This window comes from Ovis aries, chromosome 3, assembly GCF_016772045.2.
Source record: "Ovis aries strain OAR_USU_Benz2616 breed Rambouillet chromosome 3, ARS-UI_Ramb_v3.0, whole genome shotgun sequence".
Classification (NCBI taxonomy): Eukaryota; Metazoa; Chordata; class Mammalia; order Artiodactyla; family Bovidae; genus Ovis; species Ovis aries.
In genome coordinates, this window is record NC_056056.1 from 96,981,124 (window position 1) to 97,004,856 (window position 23,733).

A 23,733-nucleotide genomic window follows, 5' to 3' on the forward strand; every position below is an offset into this window, starting at 1 on the left:
TTTCTGACCCAGAAATTGAACCGGGGTCTTCTGCAATTGCAGGCGGATTCTTTACCCACTGAGCTAAGAAAAGAAGAGAAGAAAAAGGGAAAGATACACCCATCTGAATGCAGAGTTCCAAAGAATAGCAAGGAAAGATGAGAAAGACTTCCTAAGTGAACAATGCAAGAAATAGAGGAAAACGATAGAATGGGGAAGACTAGGAATCTCTTCAAGTTTACAGTACCTAATTCATAACTCTTTTTTTTTAAGTGAAGTCATGAGATCTCTAGTTTTGCCTGTCTGTGTCTGTGTACACATTATACATATGCAATGACTCTACCCTTGAAAAGTAATATCAAAACTGAATTTATAAAAGGATCTTTTCAATTAAAAAGTAAATGCTCACAAATTAAACGTAAAGAAACCTGCCTAAAGAAATTTCAGGTTCACATAAACTCAGAAATGCTAAAAATTAACTTGATACCTGATATTAATGTTTAAGTTTGTGAATCTAATTGATATAGTCATCTTTAAAGTCATCAAAATTAGGTATACTACTTTACTGTACCTAGATTTAATAAATAAGACCTTATTATATCTGTTGCAAGAAAAGTAACTTGCTTTGATAAAACTTCAAATGTAAATGAGATAAGAGATTTGGGGTAAACCATTAAATAACTGTATTTTAGAAACGTCTGCTTAAGATGATCTTTCCAGGTACTTTGTAACCTTAGGTTCTAGAGTTATGTTAATTTAAGTGATGGAAGTTTATTAACTAGCTAGAAGATACTGAAATATCAGTTACTAAACAGAGAAATTAAGCTATTTAGGAATATAAATGAAAATATTTGGTGTTAGCCTGAGTTGTTCTTCTCTATCAGAAAGCAAGTGTTTTAAGAAATTATCGCTGATATCTGTGCTTACCAATCTATAGAATGCAAATGTAAAAGAGAGTTCATAATTGCTTACTTCTTAGCTTTGATTAAAAATTAGGGTCTTAAGAGTTGAAGGATCTAATTTAAACATATAATAAAAGCTAGTGGAATAACAGACATTGCAATGTACAGTAAGAGACTGAAAATGTTTACTGAAAGTGTATATTTTCAGTAAAGAAGGCATGAGGAATGAATGGATATTTTAGTGAGAAAAAAGAATGATCTGGTTGACTTTATTTGAATGGAAAATGAGAGGCTGGATACAGAAAATGAGGAGGAGGAAAAAGTTTCATACATGGTCAGGATTACTAAATTTAGATTGGAGTCAACTAAGTTAATGGATTTTGTTAAGTAAGCTAATGCAAGACTGGAATTTGATTTCTCTGTGTTAGAAGTGCTCCTCTTTGATAAGATATTGTGTGAATTTCTGTGCCCTCGATTCGCATTTGTTTTCTTTTAAACATTTTGTGGCTTTGGTTAAAAAAGTATTGTTAGTGACCTATGACCCTGTTTTATTTTAAAACCTTTTTGATAGTCCCAAGTATCAAAATCCGGAGAAGGCGATGGCACCCCCACTCCAGTACTCGTGCCTGAAAAATCCCATGGACGGAGGAGCCTGGTGGGCTGCAGTCCATGGGGTCGCGAAGAGTCAGACACGACTGAAGTGACTTAGCAGCAGCAGCAGCAGCAGTATCAAAATCTAACTAAAGCTATTTTAACCTCCAGCTAACTCTGGGATGCTTCAAGGAAACATCTCTGAGACATCTCGGAGAGGAATGTTTAAGTTTATTTGGTATTTTAAATTCATAAACATTGCCAAATGATTGGAGGTGACCTTTAGGCTATAGTGTATGGATAAACATCATTAATATAGATATTTCAGAATTTATATATAATATGTTATCAGTCCTAATTCTAGTTGTTAACATAAAATGTGATTTGTTGCTGTTATTTAGTTGCTAAGTCATGTACAACTCTTTGCCACCCTCTGAACTGAAGCACACTGGACTCCTTTGTCCTCCGCTATCTCCCAGTTTGCTCGAATTCATGTCCATTGAGTCAGTGATGCTATCTATTCATCTCATCCTCTGCCACTCCCTTCTCCTTTTGCCTTCAGTCTTTCCCAACATCAGGATCTTTTCCAGTGAGATGGCTCTTCCCATCAGGTGGCCAAAGTACTGAAGCTTTAGCTTCAACATCAGTGCTTCCAATGAATATTCAGGGTTGATTTCCTTTAACAGTGACTGGTTTGATCTCCTTGAAGCTTAAGGGACTCTCAGGAGTTTTCTCCAGCACCACAATTTGAAAGCACCAATTCCTCAGTGCTCAGCCTTCTTTATGGTCCAACTCTCACATCCATACATGACTACTGGAAAAACCATAGCCTTGACTATACAGACATTTGTCAGCAAAGTGAAGTCTTTGCTTTTTAATGCATTGTCTAGATTTGTCATAGCTTTCCTCCCAAACAGCAAACATTTTTTAATTTCATGGCTGCAGTCACCATCTGCAGTGATTTGGGAACCCAAGAAAATAAATCTGTCACTATTTCCACTTTTTTCCCTTTCTATTTGCCATGAAGTGATGGGACTGGATGCCATGATCTTAGTTGTTTGTTTGTTTGTTTGTTTGTTTGTTTATATTGAGTTTTAAGCCAGTTTTTTCACTCTTTGCTACATGTTATGGAAATACCCAAATTTCCTGCTCATCAAATCTCTAGCCATGCTATTTTAAGTTTTGTCCTTTATAGACAATTATTTTATACTGATGCTGTTACAAAAATGAAGATTTTCAAGAAGACTCATAAAAAGAACTTTCTAAGCAAATATAAGTTTCTGATAGTCTCTAGAAAATACCACTGAACTGACACAAATACCACCGACAAAATTCTGATAGAAAACTTGATTACTTCATCTAGATCAACAGGATCAACATGTAACTGAATGAACTGATGAATATGATTTATAACTTTGTGACTTTGGAAAATATACTAGCTTGAATTTTCGTTTTTTCAGAAAAACCTTTTCTCTTATGCTATGACTTACAACAAATTGATAAAGTATGCCTTTGTAAACAAAGATGAAAAATTTATCTTTTTCTCTCTACCTGTCCCTGCAAGAATTTGGCTTCTCCAACTGGCTCTCCTATGGCCTCGATGGTTTACTGCAACTGGATTAGTCATTCTAATCATTGTTAAAACTTGTTCTTTGTTTTCAAGTTGTTTATGTTTTTGTCTCCCTGCTACACTATGACTTTGCCAATGTTACTAGCTACATTACTTATATCCTGCCTATTTTATAAAATTATTGTCTCTTACAGTACCCAGTGTGTAAGCAGGATAATAATGATAACTAGGTGACTTGAAGCAGTTGATTGGATATGTAGTTCTGTACGAGATCAATGAGTGTAACAATGTAACTCTAGATATAGGAAGAAGCAACAAAAATGAATATTTTCCTGAAACTAATAAAGACAAGCAGCCCAGAGAATTTTGAATACTGTTTTATGGACTAAACCAGTAACAGAGTGTTGAGTGCCCTGTCAATGAAATCACCAGATTTGGGAATGAGCATTCCTAGCACCATGGGACAAAATTGTCATGAAATGCTCCGCAAACTATGGTCATATATATGACCCAGAAGAGGCTCTTCCAACTGGAAACTGGCATTCACCATCTACCTCTACAAAGATTAAATGATGGTCACTACATCTACCAACCATGAATACCCCTTGAAAGGATTTCCGGGTGGAGATCAGGAATGAGGCCGTCTATGCTCTGGAAAAACTGGTAGAACAGGCCTTCAGAAAGGGGAGAATGACATTCTAACATGTATACTATCATGTGAATTGAATCGCCAGTCTATGTCTGACGCAGGATGCAGCATGCTTGGGGCTGGTGCATGGGGATGACCCAGAAAGTTGTTATGGGGAGGGAGGTGGGAGGGGGTTCATGTTTGGGAATGCATGTAAGAATTAAAGATTTTAAAATTTAAAAATAAAAACTAAAAAAAAAAAAGAAAGATACTTTTAAGAGAAGATTTTATGGGCTCTGGTTCTTACATCTTCTCATACCTGTAGAAACACTAATATCAATGACAGTGATGGCTGCTTTGGCTATTAAGGGGAGAATTACTATTAAAAGTCAAAATAGAGTGTTGTTCAGACATCTAAGGAAATAAATAGGTGACACTATGGTGTGATTTCAGACAAGCCCTTGTATTGTTAAGAACCTGAGTTTTCCGAGCTGTGTCAGACTTGGAATGCCATCAGGCATTCTCAAAGCAATGTCTGCTAGCAGCTGGTGACTACAGTCTTACCTTTGAAAGGTTTTCCCATGTAAATCTTATATGTTTAGATGATGAAGTTGCTTTAGATCATATGTTAGCAAAAAGAAAAAAGCACATATGTAGTGACCAATAGCCACATTAAAGGTTAAAACCTACTTAGATAAACCTAGACAACTGGCTACATCTCCTTAAAGTGTTAGGTCTAGATTAGGAATCAGGCCTATTTTCCTAAAAAGAAATAAGATCTATTTTGTCTATTAATATCTGGTTGTCCCTCCTCCAACTACTGATCCCAAATGTCTCCACTTGTTTGTACAGGATAACCCAAATACTGACTCTATTGTGACAATAATCAAAATTGTTATCAAATGTAACTTGGTTATTACTCTTTCTCTGGCCCCTAACTAGTTGCAATAATTCTTTTACTGATCGTTGGCCTCTGTCTTTTTTTAAACCACTTGTTAAGTTTTGTCTCCTTCAGACTACAACAGATTCAATTCAAGGGAACAATGATGCAGACACTACAGCCACTCCTCAGAACAGATCCTGCAGGAATAGCTACAAACCCCACCCTGCAGCTCTTAATGAGCAGGGCAAGAATTCCATGACCCCACCTGGGTAGGGTCTATGAATCATGTGCCAGCCTGAAGAAGCTGCAGAAGATAGACTATTGTCCCTCGTCCTCCCAATAAAGATTTCTTGGGATTCAAATAGGGAAATTTGAAGCAAGAGATAGATGAGTCCCTGGGCCCGAGAGCTGGTGATCATCAAATGAGCAAAACTAAGGTTCTGTCCTCAGCCAAGCAAGAATGATACCTATTTCCCCTCCTGCATTGATATGGAAGGGAAATAACAGAGGGAAACTAACAGAGGGAATTTGTTGCAGTGAAATAGAAAAAAAGAGGAATGAGCTTTTCTTTTGTTTCTTTCCCTTTCCTGAGAACAAAGAAGATACAGAGAACAGTAAGCAGGCCTGATCACTTTTTGTTTTTACTTTAACTATGGCACCCCACTCCAGAACTCTTGCCTGGAAAATCCCATGGACAGAGGAGCCTGGTGGGCTGCAGTCCATGGGGTGGTGAAGAGTCAGACACAACTGAGCGACTTCACTTTCACTTTTCACTTTCATGCATTGGAGAAGGAAATGGCAACCCACTCCAGCGTTCTTGCCTGGAGACTCCCAGGGATAGCAGAGCCTGCTGGGCTGCCGTCCATGGGGTCGCACAGAGTCGGACACGACTGAAGTGACTTAGCAGCAGCAGCAGCAGCAATCTGTAGTCTGCAACTAAGTTTGCTTTTCTCAAAACCAACCTGCTACTATATAAATTACTACCAGCACCTATCACCTCCCTAACTCTGCATGAGTTATATCCTGCACCTATTACCCTTTAACTCTATGCTAATTACATCCTGTACCTGGTGCTTACCTTTACGGCAGCTTTCCCTTGTAGTTTTCTTTCTTTTTCTCATTTCAGAAAGAAAGCCATAGTACAGTATACCAGAGGAAGACAAACCCAGTTACTGGGTTCCCTGATCCCAGCTATGACTTCTGAAACAAAACAAGAAGAATGCAAGACTTTCATTACATTGAGCCTATCATTTACTCTAAGACCATGAGGCCCAGGCTATAAACCGTCTCTCAGCTCTCAGAGGAGGCAGGGCACAGTTCCTGAGGCACTAGCCTTCTGTGATCTCTCCCCTACTGGTTGAAGATTTAAGTCATCTTTCTATTTCTTCCAAATTCTGTCTCTCTATTTTTTATTCAACTTTAGAGGCAGAGAAAGCCAAGGTTTTGGTGGTAACAACACTACAGTTGAATGAACCCAAAGGAAACCTCCCATTAGTCCCCAACATGATATATATACGTAGAAATGCATGTTCCACGGCTCCCCTGGTGGCTCAGTGGTGCAGAATCTGCCTGCCGATGCAGGAGATGCACGTTCAGTCCCTGGGTAGAGAAGATCCCCTGGAGAAGGGAATGGCTACTCACTTCAGTATTCTTGCCTGGAGAATTCCATCGACAGAGGAACCTGGCAGGCTACAGGCCACGGGATGGCAAAAGAGTCAGACATGACTTAGCAAGTGAACAACAAAATATGCCACATGTATATGTATATATATAAACACATACATCTTTTAAGACTGGAAAAAAACTTGCTGATGGGATTCTAATGGAAACAAAAGTTGAAGGTATAATAATTGGCACAAATAAAATGAAAATTAATATAAACTGGTATATTTAAATGGATTTATATAAGATGGTTACATCTCTTGTGCCTAATTATAATGTAGGATAAATATTATGAACCTCATTGGGGAATGCTTCCCCTGCCTGATATTATAAGACAGGGCATATGAATCTACCCCTTAACAATATTAATTAAACATACCAAAAGAAACCAACAGTGTTACCTGAACCCTCATAATATGAAATTAAAATTGAAAGCTCGTACTCGGGGGCTAATAAAGATAATATTAGTGATTTTAGCTCTGGGCTTAAGAAGGTCTTTGTTGAATGTCTTGTGCTAACTTTTGAAGGCATGATAAACTGAACCCTAACTTTGTAGCAAATAGAACCCTTGATTTGCAGTTTAGTTGAAAATTTTCTCACGGATATAAAAAAAATTTTTTTTAATATTGTTGGGCAAATCATTCTTTTAATATCATTTAGGTGGCAGACCAGTTCTGAGGGGGAAATAAAACAACTGTCTTCGTCTTTGTCTTGCAAATCTCTGTAAATCAGAAATGCAAATACAGCAAATAACCTGAGACTGAGCCAGACCAGCTCAATCAGGTAAAACCTGAAACTGAAGGAAATAAAAGGAGGACAAAGTCTTTCAAAACTCAAACTACTGGAAAGGTTGCGTCACCCCAAATCTAATTCTCAGCTTCCTTAGAATCTATCAAGGACAGATACAAATCTGAAAAGTCTTACCACAAATAGTAAAGCCTTAATTATCTGAGCAAGTGAATTTAACTATTACAACTATTGTTTATAAACTTGTAAGTTTATCTTGCAATACCTGATTCATAACATTTTAATTTTTTAACATGAAACCATAGGGTATCTAGTTTTTCTGTTTATATTTCTGTGTACTTTAAACATATAATAATTTCTGCTTAATGATATACCCAATTGAAGCAGAATTCCAGAGAATAGCAAGGAGAGATAAGAAAGCTTTCTTAAGTGAATAAAGCCGGGAAATAGAGGAAAACAGTAGAATGGGAAAGGCTAGAGATCTCTTTAAGAAAACTGGAGACAGCAAGGAAATATTTCATATAAAGATAGACACAAAAAAGGACAAAAACAGCAAGGACCTAGCAGAAACAGAAGAGGTTAAGAAGGGATGGCAAGAATACACAGAACATCTGTGCGAAAAAGCTCTTAATGGCCCAGGTAACCATGATGGTGTGGTCATTCACTTAGAGCCAGACATCCTGGAGTGTGAAGTCAAGCGGGCTTTAAGAAGCATTACTATGAATAAGTTAGTGAAAGTGATGAAATTCCGGCTGAACTATTTCAAATCCTAAGAAACAATGCTGTTAAAGTGTTGCACTCAATATGCCAGCAAATGTGGAAAACTCAGCAGTGGCCACAGGACTGGGGAAGGTCAGTTTTCATTCCAATTCCAAAGAAGGGCAATGCCAAGGGATGTTCAAATTACCATACACTTGCACTCATTTCACATACTAGCAAGATTATGCTCAAAATCCTTCAAGCTAGGGTTCAGCAGTATGTGAACTGAGAACTTCCAGATGCGGAAAGCAGAGATCAAATTGCCAACATGTGCTAGATCATAGAAAAAGCAAGGGAATTCCAAAAAACATCTACTTCTGCCTCATTGACTACGCTAAAGCCTTTGACTGTGTGAATCACAACAAACTATGGAATATTCGTAAAGGAGGAGGTAGGAATATTCATAATGTGGAGGCAGACCACATTACCTTCCTCCTAAGGAACCTGTATGCAGGTCAAGAAGCAACAATTAGAAACGGATGTGCAACAACAGACTGGTTTCAAATTGGGAAAGGAGTACATCAAGGCTGTATATTGTCACCCTGCTTATTTAACTTATATGCAGAGTACATCATATGAAATGCTGGTCTGGGGGACTCACCAGCTGGAATTAAGATTGCCTGTAGAAATATCAACAACCTCATATATGCAGATGCTACCGCTTTAATGGCAGAAAGTGAAGAGGAACTAAGGAGCCTCTTGATGAAGGTGAAAGAAGAGAGTGAAAAGCTGGCTTAAAACTTAGTTAAAAATGAAGACCATGGCATCTGGTCCTACCACTTCATAGCAAATAGATTGGGAAAAAGTGGAAACAGTGTCAGATTTCACATTCTTGGCCTCCAAAATCAATGCGGATGGTGACTGCAGCCACAAAATTAAAAGACGCTGGCTCCTTGGAAGAAAAACTATGGCAAACTTAGACAGCATATTAAAAAGCAGAGATATTACTTTGTCAAAAAACGTTCCATATAGTCAAAACTATGGTTTTACCAGTTGTCATGTACAGATATGAAAGGTGGACCAGAAGGAAGGCTGAGTGCTGAAGAATTGATGCTTTCCATCTGTGATACTAGAGAAGACGAGACTCCCTTGTACAGCAAGGAGATTAAACCAGTCTATCCTAAAGGAAATTAGCCCTGAATATTCATTGGAAGAATAGTCATTGGAGCTGAAGCTCCAATACTTTGGCCACCTGATGTGAAGAACTGACTCATTGGAAAAGACCCTAATGCTGGGAAAGACTGGGGGCAAAAGGAGAAGGGATAACAGAGAATGAGATGGTTGGATGGTGTCACTGATTCAGTGGACATGGGTTTGAGCAAACTCCAGGAGAAAGACTGGGAAGCCTGACTTGCTGCAGTTCATGCAGTCGCCGAGAGTCAAACATGCCTTAGCAACAGAAAAACACCACCAAATGGAGCATTGGTCACAGGACAAGAGAAAGCTGATATTTAACACACGCAAACTAGATTTATAAGAAAACTTCCAAGACTGAGAAGTGTTCAAAGGCAAAAGAAACACAACTTTAACAAATTGAATATCAGTGAAACACAGGCAGCATGTTAACGTTTTTTGCTATGACCGAGTTCTCCCTCAAACATATAATACACAAATGAAGCTTAATGTGAAGGTGGTGTCTTTGGGACATGTAGGATCTGGGATGTGACATGTAATTTTGGAGATGGTGTAAAAGAAAATGATTTGTTTTTTCTCAGCTGTAACACAGTTGACTCTTGAATAACGCAGGGATTAGAGGCACCAACCCTTGAAAATCCACAGTATTACTTATAGCCTGCCCTCTATTCCTCCATATTTGTGGATTCAACCAACCCCTGATGGTGTAGAACTATATTATTTACTATTGAAAAAATTGGGGTATAAATGGACTCATGCAATTCAAACTCCTGTTGTCCAAGAGTCAGCTGTATATAATATCCAAATACTTGGCTTCTGGTAAAGAGTATGTGCATCTCCACAGATGGGAAGGATGCTGGATGGCATTTGGAAACAGGTTTGCTGACTCAATTAGAAGTAATTTATAGTTTATATTTATGGGGGGAGAGGGGAAGGATATAAATGTTTCATCTTGCTGCTGTTATACCTGATGCAGAAAGCATCCAAGAAGATGCTGTGACAGAATAATGGTGTGTCGTGGATTACTAGAGATTGCAGCTTAGGAACTTTTCATGCAGTTCCATTCCTTTCCTTTTCCCTCTCTCCTTGCAACAATACTCCACTTTAATACTTTTATTAATGTCCTTTTTATGAGGTGGGAAAATTGAGGCCCAGAGAGGTTAAGTATCTTGCCCATATTCACATAGCTAGTAAGTGTAGAACCACTGTTGGAACCTTTCCTACACTGAACTCCATTATCAAAAGTCAGATGTAAGGTTATTGAAAGACATTCATATAGGAAAGACATGAAATGCACTCCACGGAGAGTCCCAAATATTAAACGGGCAGTTCACACATTAACACTCACACTGAGGTTTATGTCACATGGCTGTTATTAAAGCATCTTTTCATCCCTGGGTTTCCTTATCCACAGAGCTTCGTAATTCTCCTGCCGAAAGTTGGAAACCCAGCTTCTAAAGGTGGAAAATCAGTTTCTAAAGTAAGTCAGTTTCCCAGTCTGTCCTCAAGGTCTATGACTTTCTCAGGCCACTCTGCTGAAACGTTCCTGCGTCTCTGATGGCATTTTAATATGGTGCAGTCTAGGTGTTCAACAAATACTGTAGATATAGCACTTGGAGGGCTGGATGGAGGACAGATTTTGCTGGTCCTGCCTCAGGAGAAACAAGTAAACCACCCTCTTGCTAGCAAGGGTATTGAAGAAAAAGCCAGTGGGATGACAGTAGTTGGACCACAAAAGGGTCCTTGAAATACTCAGAGTTTTCAGTATGCCTTGATAGATTGGAGCTAAAGGAGAAAGGATAAACACCAAGGTAGAAAGGATAAACACCTCTCTCAACCAAAGGTATTCTTCTGGGGTATAATACCTGTTGGGGACAGGGTGTGGGTTGGGAATCCAGTGGGGACCAGTCAAGTGAAGTCTGGAAGAGACAGGTGAATTAAAACTCGTAGTTATTCTTGAACAGGGGTTTGAAACCAAAAGTTTTCTATTTTGTAGCAAAACATCACAGTAGACAGAAATTTGGTCTGATTTTTCTTTTGCTTCAAGGCATAGGATCATAGGTGTGCTTTGAAGTCTGTCTGATGTCTGGTTTTCAGATTTTGATTGGTGTGTGTAGAAGAGAAGTACAGTCATATCAACTACTATATACACACTTTAATAACTTCCTATTCTGTGCCAGGTAACAGAAAACCAGACAAAGCATTCCTGTTTTCATGGTGCTTGCAGTTTAGTGGGTGAGAGGGTGTGGGAAAGATCAACCAGTTACAGAGAGTTGCATAAACGATATATGAATATCCTGCATGAATGACAGTAATACACAGGAGGGACACCTCACTAGACCTGCAGATTAAGGTCAGCTTCTTAGTGGGGGTAGCACCTGAACCAAGTCTAAGAAGACAAAGTCAAGAGGTAGTACACCAGCCCTATAGCAGGTGGATCTGGACCAGGTAATGGTAATAGGGTGATGCTCAGTTCTGGGCATTATTTAAACTCTCAGTTAAAAGGACCACTGGGCTTCCCTGGTGCTTCAACCGGTAAAGAATCCGCCTGCAATGCGGGAGACCTGGGTTTGATCCTTGGGTTGGGAAGATCCCCTGGAGAAGGGAAAGGCTACCCAGTCCAGTATTCTGGCCTGGAGAATTCCACGGACTGTATAGTCCATGGGGTCACAAAGAGTCGGACACGACTGAGCGACTTTGACTTGAGCAAATGGGAATAGCAAGTAGAGACTGAGGATGGAAAGATGAAGGAACTAGGGACAGTTAACCAAAATAGAGAAGCTTCAGGATGGATCTGTCAGAGAGACGGCCACAGGGAAGAGGCATTATATTAGTAAGGGCAGCCCCAAATCAGGCTGATTATTCCTTCAACAAAAGGAATGATTTTATAATGCTTCAAAATGGAATGAATTTAACAAATGAGACAACTTGAGTAAAATATTTAAGCAGAATTTGATCTTCTTACAATGATGTTGTCTAGAAGTTTGTGGGGTTGAATTATTATTTGAGTGAAAATTTGTTAAAAGGGCTGTAACATCCTCTCTGAAACAGTAGGACCCTTATATCACTTTCCTTAGACTATACAGAATTCAAAAGCCACCTTGAGCAGGAGCATGCAGGCAGATGTCTAAGGCACATGAATGCAAATTGCATGGGTCTCCAAGTTACTAGGCAGTGGCAAGTATGAGGATGATGCTAAAGAAATTGTTTTTAATAATCTATCCAAAGTGGAAACAAAATCCCCATTGGTATCGAGGCTTAGATGAGACCGTATATTGGAGAACATGCACCATAAGGTATCATTATAAATTGTATTAATATAAAATCCTCTTTCTAGTTCCCAGGTGACAAACATGAAGAAATCATTATGATAACCCCTAATCCAATGCTCTTGAAGTTTATTTTAAAAAACCCAAACTTCACACTGTTTTCTCTGTACTTTGCTGTTTATTTCCTCTTCCCCTCCTCTTCCTTTTCTTTATTTTACTCTAAGCCTTTCCCACATTCCCAAGGGTAGACCATTCCTTTGTCTCCGAACTCCCTCTGCATGGTACTAATTGCACCGGATTATAATGGTGTTCTAACTTTGTTGATAGTTGAAGATTGAGAGCAGATGGGCAAAGGCAGTATTTTAGTGCATTAGCATCTGGTACATAGTAAGTGCTCAATAAAGCTTTGCTGAATGGACAAATGGATGAACAAGAGGCCATTTCCCTCACTGCATCTAAGTTTATCCACCAACCCCGCCCCCCACACACACACACTTCATACTGTGCTTACACTGTCTCTAACAGCTCACCCATGTTCTCTAATTGCCAAAACTAATGTCATCATCCTTGGATTCTAATGACGCTGTAATTAATATAACCCATCATAACTCATCTCTCTTAATTTTTGTCATTCCACATATTCTGATTATTCCACTAACTCTCTGTTTCTTATTTTTTCCCTTCTAATACCTGGTAGAATATTTCCATGAATCTTTGTCTTCTCTTCTGGAAACACGTATATAGGTAAAAGAGATATTCTCTACTTTCAAATTTCCAGTAAGCCATCTGTTTAGAAAATTCCTAAATATAGATTTTGTTTCCCTAGGTTCTTATTCTCTAGCCCCACCTCTCAAATTGCTTGTTGGACATTTCAAACTAATAATTATATTTTCACATAAAATCCAACAAAAACTATACTCATTTTCTTCTGACCAACTCTTCCATCCATTTCTTGATTCACTTGTGAATTCACTCAAATTGAGTCAGCCTGTCATTCTCCCCAAATACTTTGCAACTTTTTACTTCCATATTGCTGTTGTATAGTTTGTTTTACCTAGAATATTTCCTTTCTTTAACATCTTCTTTAAAAATCTTATCCAATCTTTAAGGCCCAAATCAGTTATCACCTTTTGAAGCCTTCCTTGATCATCACTGCTAGTTTACCTCTTGCCTCTTCACTCCTATAGAATTTGTACAATACTTATGAAACCTATCATATAACACCTTATGTTATAGTTACCTTTAAATCATTATGTATCATAAGCCCTTTGAAGGAAAGCATGAGGCCCTGATTCAGGAACCACGTACCTGGTGGCACCATCCCTTGAGATCTTTGCCCAGTTTAACAGTGAGTGTTTCTCCCTTACAATCTTTATTCTACTATTTTCTAATTGAACAACAGTAATAGTAGTCAAGTCTTGTGGTCCTATGATGTGATTTTACATTGAAAATTACTCCTTATTTTCCCCCAGTTGAACCCATATATGTTTCAACCCCCCACCCCCACCAAAACAAGGGCTTTGACCATTCGGGACCCTGGGGGCTCCTATGAGTTGAGAGAGGATGCAGCAAGGGCAGTTGGGGCAACTCCAGAGTAGGTGGGCAGTAGACCTCTCCGGGAAAGGTCCTGCAGCCAAAATGATTCATCCAAGATGCAAAAAACTCAAGAAGGTCTGTATCAACCCTTATTCAAGATTCATGATTTGAAAAGAAAGGGTCAGTTACCATGGATGGATGAACTTCTAGTGAATGAGCATTCTCAGCGACACCTGGGTGCTTAGTCATGGACTGTAAGATCTGTCTAAATTAGAGGAAAGGATCTTGGGATCTAAGACTTGCCTCTGGGTGTGATGGAGAAGGACTGCCCTGAGATATACAATGGGATCCAAGTCGGTCAACAAGGTGAGGTTCAAGGACAGACTGCAGGTCTAGCACAGACTTGGGAAGCAGGCTCTTTAGACTTGTAGCTGAGTATGACTGGGACAGAGTGGGATGGATACCAGGGAATCAGTAACCAGAGGTTTGTTTATGCATGTCTTGGTTCTTCTTTTAATCTCTCAGAGTTCATTCCCTCTTTTACCTTCAGTCATTACCCCTATATGAGGAACTATTTCTTGGTCCTGAACAAATTTCCTATTGTCCAGAGACCATCATCTTTTGGATGTTTTCTTTCACTCAAATACAATATATCTATTTAGACCCAGTCTGAGAAGTAAGCAACATTTACCTTTCATTCTCTGAAATTATAACAGCCCCTGCCAGGTAAAGAAACAGTGTTATCAGACCAGCACTTTTCTGAGCCTCTGGCTGCTGTGAGTTAGGTTGCAAGTCAGGTTCCCATTCGCTTCTGTTGCCCTTCTTGTGGAGCTTAAGGATTGGTTCCCCCACCCCTTCTTGGATGCTGCTCCCCAAAACTGGAACCAGTCATCGTTACTGGCTCCTGAAGAGTGAAGGTGTCCCTCTCAGTGTGTTCCAACTTCTGATTTCATGAAACATCACACAGATACCTTTTAGTTTTTAAAATACGAAGGAATTTTAAAATTTTGTTTTGAGTGGGAGAAATTACAGAGTTTTAAAAAGAAAAATCCTTGGTATTTTTTGGAGTTTAATTAGTAAACCTAATGTTATTTCGTATATTTGTCTCTGCAACCTTAAAAAATTCTAGGCAGCCATTGCCTTCAGTAAATGGGTATTCCTTCTGAAGGGACTCTCATTATCTTTCTCTGTCCCTCTCCCCTTCACTCTATGGAAAGTTTACAGGAAAGATTCAAATCAGTTCTACAATCTGCAGCTGAAGTCTTTTTCTTTGCCTACACTTTGTTTCTAGAAGGAAATTTGGCAAAGTTTACCAAGACAGTTTGACCCAGCTCTTCCATTTTAAGGAGTTTATTTTATGAAAAGAACAACGGATGCTCTCAGATTTCTGTCAAGGATATTAATTTCACAGTTACCTGTAATCATTAAAAATGGAAACAATATACATCTAAAAATAGAGGAATGATTAAATGAATGATTATAGCTTTGCAATATAATGCATCCTTTACAAATCTTTTTTTGGAAACTATTTCATGATTTGGAAAATGAAACAAAACAAAACACACACAAAAAAAACAACCGTTGAAACTGTTTTTATTACGATCCAAAATGTATATTGAATAGGAGTGACTCTATGTGGCATAAGTAACACAGAAAAAGTAAGTATAAGCTAGCGTTCCAGACCTTTATCTAGTTTTCTGTATTGGAATGGTAGATTTTTTACACTTTTTAAAATGCAGGTCTTGGAAATACAGCCTTGAGGCCTTATTCCTACTCTACCTCGAACAATAGTTATAAACCCTGAGCATGCCATTGATAATATTCTTCCAAATGTTTTTATAGGAGCATGTATTATTTTATTTGTTCATTCATTTAATCAATAAGCATATAGTGACTGTTAAGTACCAAGCACTCTTCTTCATTTTGAGGAGATAAAGTAAACAAAACAGAAAAGACACGCTCCTTGCTCTGCCCAGGGTTTAGAATCCTTTAAAATTAGGAAAAAGCATTCTTTAAAATTTCATTTCATTTGGCCCAGTAATTTTATTTCTGGGAATCTACCCTAAGGAAACAACCAAGAAAACAAAATAAAATTATCATACAGAATTAGTAGATTCTCAACAGTAGGGAGGTGGTTAAAGTAATAATAGCATATTCATATAATGGAATAATATTCAGAGGAAGCCACTACCATTATGTTACTGAAGAGTGTTAATAACATGAGAAAATATTATTAGTGTTTCCATTAATATCAATGGAAAAAAATAACTTACCAAATTACCTAGAATCTTACTTCAATAATGTAGTGAAATAGTCATAAAAAGAGAAATTCAAATGTTAACAGGTGTTGCTTTTGCATGGTGGAGTCGTGGGTGATTTGTGTTTTTGTGTCTATGTTCTTCAAGAACGAGGTTTAATTTTACAATCAGGAAAACCATGTTGCTTTTATTTTTTAAGATAACTCAAAGGTTATCTGTTAAAAATTCAAGGAGCATACAAAAAGGTAATTTAGCATTTCTTCCAAGTCTGCATTGCCATAGTGGAGTAAAACAAGAGATCATTCATATGGAGGCCTCTTCCTTTCTAAAACATTCTAGGGAAAGAATGGATGACCATGCCTGTAGGGGAGCTAGATTCATTGGAGGGCCTAAGGGGATTAATTCACTCTGCTCAAGAGGCTGAGCAAGGAAAAACAGCAGGAGCATTGGAGAACCTAGAGACACAGCCTTGAGGCAGCATCCCTAACTCTACTTGAACCCTAACCCTGAGCCTGCCGTCGATAACCCGCACACCAGGCACAAGTGGCATTTCTTGTTGTCATTTCCCTCAGCTCTGACGCCAGAGATCTTCTGATCTTACCGAGGGTGTCACAGAGAGTCAGGGTCCTGTGTGTGGTTCGCATAGAGACAAACAGTGGAGCCTGAGATGTCAGAGTCGAGGCAGCCAAAACCTGGCTCCTTTCACAACCCACTGTGAAGACTTTGACCCTGAGTCCTACCGCCCACCTAAGCGCAAAGAGAAAGAGAAGTGCTATGGAACATGTCATTCCTGTATAAGCCAAGCAGGAGAGCTGTTTGCTGGGGCTCCATCAGCTACTGAATGCTTGGGCTCACACTGACTGTCGGGTCTCCCTTGAGCTCACAAGAACCCAGTGAAGTAAAAATATCAACGTTCCCTCTAAGTTAGGGATAATCAAGATAGCATGTGTAAAGCTGAAATGGCATCAGGCTTCACTGCACATAAAATCAGTTATACATCATGCTGTGAGTTTTCTAAGTTTAAGGGGGCTGAGAAGTTAAAGGAGCAAGTCACTGCAGAAAGACTTACAGGTGTACCTGACATCCAGCAAAACAAATACCTAAAAACCAGAGTAGCAAAAGAGAGAAATTCTCAACAAAAATTTATTTCAGTACCACTTTGAGTAATTGGTTTCTCTTCTATATTTAACGTATAAATTGACTCACCAAACTTATTTTACACATTACATGTTATAAGCACAAAATAGTTGCATAAAGGGAACTTAAAAATCAGCATTTGGATATCACTGCAAAAGAAACATAGTTTTCTCTGATTTAAAAAGAGATTTGGCTATAGAATCTGCTCAAATCAGTTACAAATTTTATGCAAAAGAGTTCAATAATTTTGGGAAAAAAATTTGAATCTTTTCTCTTAGCTTCTTCTTTGGTTTTCTCATATTTATTTATCTCAGCAAGGCCATCAGAAGGACCCATTTCAAAATCACAGTGGCAGGTGTTTCAAACATACCTCCACATCCTAGGTAAACATTTAACACTTGTAAACCTATAGAAATACACATTAGAGACCTAGGGCACTCACAAAAAGTCAATGCAAACAGAGCTATGCTCTAATAATTAGTTTCCATCGTGCCACCTTGGGACCCACTTGAAAATGCCAACATTTTCACTATTAATCAGCTTCTGGAACCCCAGCCTGTCGGATGCAGGAAAGAGCTCTCAATTGCCTTAGATTGCCTTTGCCAAGCATGTTTCTCTATGGATACAGACAGACTAAAAACATTGACCTTACATGGCAAGAGAAATTTTGAAAAACTCCTGGATCCCTATATGTGGAGTTCCTTAAGAACAACATAGCTGCCTCTCATTCCTGAATGAGAACTCCTAGCAGGATAGACAGAGCTTAATTAGGATTCTGCATTTTATGATTCTAATGGAATGCTCTTAACATCCAAATAATATTAGAGGGGTGAGATGGGAGCAGAAAGCCCCTGAATCTTCAGGAAAAAGTGAAAATGAGGAATTTTGCCTACATGTACTCAAAACTGGAAAGCATCCAAAGGCTGAACAGCAGCGCTGCAGGGATTCACAGTACCCTAGTCAGGCACCAGACCCTTGGCTACACCCTAGGTATCCCCTTTAGGCTGTAAAGGCAGAAGAGAGAAGGAATATATGGAAAGAAGCAAAGCAGGAGTTGAAAGGAAAAATGTCAGGGAGATGAGTGGAGAAGGGGAAAAAAAGAGTTAAATGAAGAAAAAAAGGGGGGATGTTTCTAGGTGGCTCAGTGGTAAAGAATCCACCTGCCAATGCAGGAGATGCAAGTTCACTCCCTATGTGGGAAAGATCCCCTGGAGAAGAGAATGGCAACCCAGTCCAGTATTCTTGCCTGGAAAATCCCATGGACAGAGGGGCCTGGCGGGCTGCAGTCCATGGGGTTGCAAAGAGCTGGACACGACTGAGTGATTGTACACACACATGTACACGTAATGGAAAGGAGACACAAAAATGGAAAGGAGTAGAAAAGGAAAGAGAGAGAGAAAAGAAAAGCATCAGATAAGATTAAAATCCCCCATCAACAACCGACTCGGCTAGCTGTCAGTCCAAATCCAGGGGTACAAGTGGTCAGTCTCCACCTTGAACCATGCTCTATTCCACCCTGAAGCTCCATAGCAATGCTATCTTCCTTTAAAGATACTTTTCCCTTTTTCCACAAAGGTCAAGCTCACCTATCGAAGGCCACAGCCGTCATGGAGTAAATACTGGCAAAGACAGCAGCAATGGGGAAGAAGTTGTGGAATTTGCAGTAGAAGAGGCCATAGTACCACTCATTGCGGACCGCGTAGGTGAAGTTCACCACTGTATTGAATGCAGCCATGGAGGCCTCTGCGAAGGCCAGGTTCACCAGGAAGTAGTTAGTAACTGTCCTCATTCTCTTGTGGGCCAAGATGATCCACATAACCACCACGTTGCCCACCACGGAGGTCACCACGATGACTGTGTAGGCAGCTGCCCAAAGGACAATTTGCCAGGCCGGCTGCACAAATTGGTTAGGCTCCGAGATGTTGGTGGAGATGTTTGGGAAGAGGTCTGAGTCCACTGGGAGGACGTTATCCATTCTTCTGCTAAGCGATTAAGCCCTCCTCTCTATACACACACAGACCCTTTTGCAGCAGGGTCCTGAGCCAGCACCTGAGGTAAAAAAGCCCTGTTTAACACAGACAGGAGGGCTCGTAGGCTCTTTCTGGACAGAACCCCTTCTTTACAAGGAGACTTGACGCTCAAATAAAATCTTCTAGATGTGCTGTATATCCTTGGCTTTGAATTCCTCCACTTTTAAGCTTCAGGAAGCACTTGAGTTCTGTAATCTGCAAGCAGCGTTTCTCCTGCGTTGAGCAGGAACAGAGAAAGAAATTCCACGGGTCACGGTTCCAGAAAGCAGGAGACACCCCCCCACCTTACTGCACCTGCTGCTCCTTGCAAGTGCTGTTCTTCCTGCCTGCAGCGAGAAAGGCAAAGCCCTATGCTGCGTGAGGACTTGGGGGCGAGGTATTAGTCACAGCACGACCTGTAAAAGTCAGAGTCTATGGCCGGGATTCTGGGGCCCTGGGTCCAGCTGAAGATTTTTTCCTCTGCTTTCATTACCGCCGCTGCCGCTGCCGCCGCCGCCGCCTGCAGCTTTGCAGGCGCCTCTTGGCTCAAGTCCTGCTCAGCTTGGGAGTTAGCAGAACCTTGGCAGGCTGCGCCCGAGGTCTTTATAACAGGCTGTAGCGACGTCACCGAGAAGGGGCAGTACCTGGGCTGCGTACTCGCCAGCCCTCTTTCACAGGGCCGCAGCTGCACTATCTGTTGACAGCCGGCTCACTGCACCATCGCAGCCACCAAGCCTTTTGCTGCTACCTGCTGTGGGAGTCTGCAAACCGTGCGTGCCCCCAACACAATCCTGGAGGGGGCGCTAGCTAGGTCGCCTTGGAGTAACTGCGCCAGATGGGGTCCGCAGCTGCAAGCAGATGAACCAAAGGGGAAAAGAAGGATTTGGGAAGGAGCTGCAGGGATGGACACCCAACATCCAAAGAGGGCGGGAATGCTGCCGTAACTCTGCAGAGGCCCCTGCCTCTGGCGGTTGGAGTTGGCGATGTGTGGGGGTAACGTGCCGACGCTGCGCTCCCCACCTCGCTCCAGCCCGAAACACTCCCCCAATACTTAGTTCATTTCACTAGTAGACCGAATCCCTGAGAAGCAGTGATGGGTTCTAAGCTTTGGAGAACATCTTCCTCAGCTCCCCTGGGAGCTTGGCCCCTTGCTCCGTGAAAAGCCCCAGCTAAGCTCTCCAGATGAGGCTCCTTCGCAGGCAGTGCGGACTGGGCTGAGCTCTCTGCTAACCAGTGTGTCTCCCAGACGCGCAGCTCTGGGCTCTCTGCCAGGAACCCCTGTCTCGCGTTCGCGGTCCGGCAACCTGCAGCCTCTGCCTCTGAGCCTCCTGGGACTCTGGGCCAGAGCCCATCCCCCGGTAGCGTCGCGGATTCGTCTTCCTCTCCCCAACCCGCTGCCAAGTTTGCATAAGCACTGGAGGAGAGGTCTGCCAGTCTTAGCTCCCCACTCCATACCCAGCCCTGGCAGGCTTTAAGACCTTGTCTCCCACTCCAAGGCCATGCCAAATGGCCAAGCTGGAACAGGGTCCAGAGAGGCAGTAGGAAGGGCTCCCCAGTAGTTCAGTTCAGTTCAGTCGCTCAGTCATGTCCGACTCTTTGCAACCCCATGAACCGCAGCATGCCAGGCCTCCCTGTCTATCACCAACTCCCGGAGTTCACCCAAACTTGTGTCCGCTGAGGTGGTGATGCCATCCAACAATCTCATCCCCTGTCATCCCCTTCTCCTCCTGCCGTCAATCTTTCCCAGCATCAGGGTCTTTTCAAATGAGTCAGCACTTCGCATCAGGTGGCCAAAATATTGGGGTTTCAGCTTCAACATCAGCCCCTCCAATGAACACCCAGGACTGATTTCCTTTAGGATGGACTGGTTTGATCTCCTTGCAGTCCAGGCAACTCTCAAGAGTCTTCTCGGAAACCACAGTTCAAAAGTATCAATTCATTGGCGCTCAGCTTTCTTTATAGTCCAACTCTCATATCCATACATGACTCCTGGCTTGACCTTTGTTGGCAAAGTAATGTCTCTACTTTTCAGTATGCTGTCTATGTTGGTCATAACTGTACTTCCAAGGAGTACGTGTCTTTTAATTTCATGACTGCAATCACCATCTGCAGTGATTTTGGAGCCCAGAAAAATTAAGTCAGCCAGTTTCCCCATCTATTTGCCATGAAGTGATGGGACCAGGTGCCATGATCTTAGTTTTCTGAATGTTGAGCTTTAAGCCAACTTTTTCACTCTCTTCTTTCACTTTCATCAAGAGGCTCCTTAGTTCTTCTTCACTTTCTGCCACAAGGGTGGTGTCATCTGCATATCTGAGGTGATTGATATTTCTCCCAGCAATCTGTTTCCAGCTTGTGCTTCATCCAGCCCAGCGTTTCTCATGATGTACTCTGCATAGAAGTTAAATAAGCAGGGTGACAATATGCAGCCTTGATGTACTCCTTTTCCTATTTGGAACCAGTCTGTTGTTCCATGTATAGTTCTAACTGTTGCTTCCTGACCTGCATACAGATTTCTCAAGAGGCAGGTCAGGTGGTCTGGTATTCCCATCTCTTGAAGAATTTTCCACAGTTTCTTGTGATCCACACAGTCAAAGAGTTTGGCATAGTCGATAAAGCAGAAATAGATGTTTTTCTGGAACTCTCTTGCTTTTTCGATGATCCAGCGGATGTTGGCAATTTGATCTCTGGTTCCTCTGCCTTTTCTAAAATCAGCTTGAACATCAGGAAGTTCACGGTTCACATATTGCTGAAGCCTGGCTTGGAGAATTTTGAGACTTACTTTACTAGCGTGTGAGATGAGTGCAATTGTGTGGTAGTTTGAGCATTCTTTGGCATTGCCTTTCTTTGGGATTGGAATGAAAACTGACCTTTTCCAGTCCTGTGGCCACTGCTGAGTTTTCCAAATTTGCTGGCATATTGAGTGCAGCACTTTCACAGCATCATCTTTTAGGATCTGAAAGAGTTCAACTGGAATTCCATCACCTCCACTAGCCTTTTTCATAGTGATACTTCCTAAGGCCCATTTGACTTCGCATTCCAGGATGTCTGGCTCTAGGTGAGTGATCACACCTTTGTGATTATCTGGATCATGAAGATCTTTTTTGTACAGTTCTTCTGTGTATTCTTGCCACCTCTTTTTAATATCTTCTGCTTCTGTTAGGTCCATACTGTTTCTGTCCTTTATTATGTGCATATTTGCATGAAATGTTCCCTTGGTATCTCTAATTTTCTTGAAGAGATCTTTAGTCTTTCCTATTCTATTTTTTCCCTCTATTTCTTTGCATTGATGGCTGAGGAAGGCTTTCTTATCTCTCCTTGCTATTCTTTGGAACTCTGCATTCAGATGTTTATATCTTTCCTTTTCTCCTTTGCTTTTCACTTCTCTTCTTTTTACAGCTATTTGTAAGACCTCCCCAGCCAGCCATTTTGCTTTTTTTGCATTTCTTTTCCATGGGGATGATCCTGATCCCTGTCTCCTGTACAATGTCACAAACCTTCATCCATAGTTCATCAGGCACTCTGTCTGTCAGATCTAGTCCCTTAAATCTATTTCTCACTTCCATTGTATAGTCATAAGGGATTTGATTTAGGTCATACCTGAATGGTCTAGTGGTTTCCCCCACTTTCTTCCTTTTAAATCTAAATTTGGCAACAAGGAGTTCATGATCTGAGCCACAGTCAGCTCCCGGTCTTGTTTTTGCTGACTGTATAGAGCTTCTCCATCTTTGGCTGCAAAGAATATAATCAATCTGATTTCAGTGTCGACCATCTGGTGATGTCCATGTGTAGAGTCTTCTGTTGTGTTGTTGGAAGAGGGTGTTTGCTATGACCAGTGCATTCTCTAGGCAAAACTCTATTAGTCTTTACACTGCTTCATTCCGTATTCCAAGGCCAAATTTGCCTGTTACTCCAGGTGTTTCTTGACTTCCTACTTTTGCATTCCAGTCCCCTATAATGAAAAGGACATCTTTTTTGGGTGTTAGTTCTAAAAGGTCTTGTAGGTCTTCATAGAACCATTCAACCTCACCTTCTTCAGCATTATTGGTTGGGGCATAGACTTGGATTACTGTAATATTGAATGGTTTGCCTTGGAAATGAACAGAGATCATTCTGTCATTTTTGAGATTGCATCCAAGTACTGCATTTTGGACTCTTTTGTTGACCATGATGGCTACTCCATTTCTTCCAAGGGATTCCTGCCCACAGTACTAGATATAATGGTCATCTGAGTTAAATTCACCCATTCTAGTCTATCTTAGTTCGCTGATTCCTAAAATGTTGACATTCACTCTTGCCATCCGCTGTTTGACCACTTCCAATTTGCCTTGATTCATGGACCTAACACTCCAGGTTCCTATGCAATATTGCTCTTTACAGCATCGGACCTTGCTTCTGTCACCAGTCACATCCACAGCTGGGTGTTGTTTTTGCTTTGGATCCATCCCTTCATTCTTTCTGGAGTTATTTCTGTACTGATCTCCAGTAGCATATTGGGCAACTACCGACCTGGGGAGTTCATTATGAAAAGGCAAAAAAAAAAAAAAACCCCAAACTAAAACAGTACGAAAAGGCTTCCCAGTAGGTGCCACTCATTTCGCAGAAACTGAGATGGACTGAACTTCTGAGAGTATTTCAGTCAGACTACTTGGGAGGTGAGATTCTGCAGGCA

General features: G+C 40.8%; 1 protein-coding gene across 1 annotated transcript in view; it reads right to left on the reverse strand.

Annotated features, from left to right (window-relative positions):
- The window catches only part of TACR1 (tachykinin receptor 1), a 181,599-nt gene extending 161,953 nt beyond the window's left edge, over window positions 1-19,646 (reverse strand). The window contains exon 1 of the mRNA XM_004006114.6: window positions 18,642-19,646. Within this exon, the coding sequence (XP_004006163.1) occupies window positions 18,642-19,030 (389 nt within the window). The 5' untranslated portion in view covers window positions 19,031-19,646. The remainder of the gene's footprint in view (window positions 1-18,641) is intronic.
- Between the last annotated feature and the right edge of the window lie 4,087 nt (window positions 19,647-23,733).